This window comes from Poromitra crassiceps, assembly GCF_964638095.1.
Source record: "Poromitra crassiceps genome assembly, chromosome: 4".
In the NCBI taxonomy this organism is placed as follows: domain Eukaryota; kingdom Metazoa; phylum Chordata; class Actinopteri; order Beryciformes; family Melamphaidae; genus Poromitra; species Poromitra crassiceps.
Window position 1 is genome coordinate 27071093 of NC_139626.1, and position 2627 is coordinate 27073719.

The following is a 2627-nucleotide window of genomic DNA, read 5'->3' on the forward strand; positions in this document are numbered from 1 at the left end:
TGTTTAGAAAAGAGGAGCCAGCCTATTGGTGATGATAGTGATGTCAACAGGAGTGGGACCGTGTATTCACCTGAGCCCTCCCTCTCTTGTGTGGGTGTGGTGGGCCGTCTGGAATTTGAACAGAGGCTACTGGGCTGGGCGACAAGAGAGCCATGGCTTAGACATTCATGCGGTGGTGAGTGTACAGTATTGTCCCTCATATGACCACTGGTGAGGAGCACAGCTAGATTCAGGATTGGATGAGGGATTTCTTTGATCAAAATATTTTTTTCAGGATTTCCTCACATTTTCTCCCCATTTGTACTTGCTCAATTCTCTGTTAGGGTGTCTTTGATCCACCCCCTCTGCCAATCTGATGTTGTAGACAAGCAGATGCTTCCTCCGATACATGTGCAGTCACACCAGATGCTTCTTCTCAGTGAGGAGTTTCACCGGCAGGACGTAGCATGTGGGAGGATCGTGCTATTCCCGCAAGTTCCCCTCTTCTCCGAACAGGTGCCCCGATCGACCACACCAACCACCCGTAATCCGGCTGTACCAAGGAGGAGGTAACTCGCGGGATCGAACCTACATTGCACGACCTGGATGCCCTGGATGAGTGATTCTTGACAGCAACAAGGAGACGGTGCAAAAGACAAAGGGCAACAAGGGAATCCAACAAGAAACCCAGCCAATGTTGGAGAACATGGATGTTCTGTGATTGGTGTTTGTTTGTGTTTGATGTCTTGAAGATAATCAGCGGGGAGAAACAAAACAATAACAGCCATTAATATCAATCTGTTGGAGCAAGCATGGAGGCACTTGCAGTGACTTCACATCCAGATCAGTCTGTGAGGCAAATCCTGTGTCCAGATCCACTTCCTGGTACCCCAGAGCACCCAAGCTGGGCCTACTTCCACAAGCCCATTATCACGATAGTGATGGGAGCTCTGATGTCCGTTGCGGGCGCTGTTCTCTTCCTGCTCCGGTCCTCGGGTGTGACCGAGGAGACGTTCCACTCTGTCACCTCAGCCTGCCTGTCCATAGGGCTGATGTTCGTGGTGGTGGGGCTGGTGTGGATACCCATCCTGAAGGAGAAGCGCAGACGGAAGCGGTCCGGGCTCGGGGGTTGAAGCAAGAGTGGGACAACATGGACATTATTGAAGAGGAAGAGCAGATGAAGCACTTCAGTTGAGGCTATAAATGGTATTTTGTGTGAAGGACTCAGGGAAACCTTTAGATGTTTTGTCTCGGTTCAATATAATTTATTCTTCTGGGGCACCAGAGGGCCCCATGTGATTGCTCTGGGAAGGCAGAAATAGTCTTCTGTCAATTTCCTTTTCCAATACAATCACCAGCTTGGTATGGTTTGTTGCTGATAACCACTTGAGTTCATTGTACTTTGAACGTTATCAGTGCAGGTTGTTTCATGTGTGCACTTCAGCAGCTGCAGCAGAGAAACCAGATGCACCACCTGTGGCTGTTGTCCTGGAATTGGAAGATACTTTGGGATAAGACAGAAAACATTTAACTTTGAGATAAGACTGAAGACATTTGGTTTGGAGGAACTCCACTGCCACCATGTCAACATCTGTACAAGTGGAACCGGTCATGGAGCCAGTCATGGAGATCAGGTACGGAGGAGTCGGCCGCTGTAAGTGCTCCTTTTGGTTCGCAGTGGCCCACGATATCCTCGGGATGTTCATCATGTTGGTCGGGGTGTTCGGGGGGCTGGTCATCCATGACCTTTTCATCTACGCCGGGGCCATTGTCATCTTCCTCAGCCTGATCTGGTGGGTGTTCTGGTACGCGGGGAACATTGACGTACTGCCCGAGGACCTGGAAGACGACGTGGGCCTGATCAAGCTAAAGAACAGAGGAATCAGCGGGGTGGTGAGGCGCGTGTCGGACCGCCTTTCCAATGGGATCAGGAACTCATTCAGAAGGAACGCCAGGTCCGACAGAGACGGCCCGTCGGTGCCCCAGCGAAAAGACAAGGCAAACAACAGGCCTTCAAACACCGCTACAGATGTATCACTCTCCATTATTTATGACAACTCTATTGCCTCCTCATCCAAAGAACTTGTGAGAGAGACACTGTCATTATGACCACAGTCATTATGACTACTTTGGTCATTATGACCACAGTAAGCAAGCATCTGAACTCAACATGGATAATGGCACTAAATAGGCTGAATCTATTTGAATCACCATATATACCATATACTATATATATATATATATATACTGTACATATATAGTCTTCTCATTCTGTTTTCATTCTGTTTAAAGGGTGAGTTTGCTGTGCTAGCTTGCACTGGTAATGATTAAGCAACATCAAGGTCTTCTCTGGATAGGACCTGCATGATCTTATCTAGCAGATAAGATGTCAAATTTGCACGCACTGCAAATAGCGATAGCACTGATAAAGAAAAAAAAAAGTCTAATTTTGTCACTATTTTGTTATCAATGTTGTTTAGCTTATTTGGAGACTTTGCAGACTCAGAGTAGGGTGTGATGATTATACAAAATAAAAGGTGAAATAATAATGAGAGATTTGTAATGGCAACAGGTTGAATGTATGGCCTTTATCTTTTTGTAGTTGTCTCTTATCTTACTGTTCATAAAGAGAGAATATACTAGATTAG

The 2627-nt window shown here is 46.8% G+C and overlaps 1 protein-coding gene across 1 annotated transcript; it reads left to right on the forward strand.

Annotated features, from left to right (window-relative positions):
- Window positions 1-1560: 1560 nt before the first annotated feature.
- LOC310775713 (transmembrane protein 238-like) lies at window positions 1561-2088 on the forward strand (the record flags this gene model as incomplete). Its single annotated transcript, XM_083635856.1, has 1 exon — window positions 1561-2088. The coding sequence occupies one exon, from the start codon at window positions 1561-1563 to the stop codon at window positions 2086-2088; it is 528 nt and encodes a 175-aa protein (XP_083491982.1).
- Between the last annotated feature and the right edge of the window lie 539 nt (window positions 2089-2627).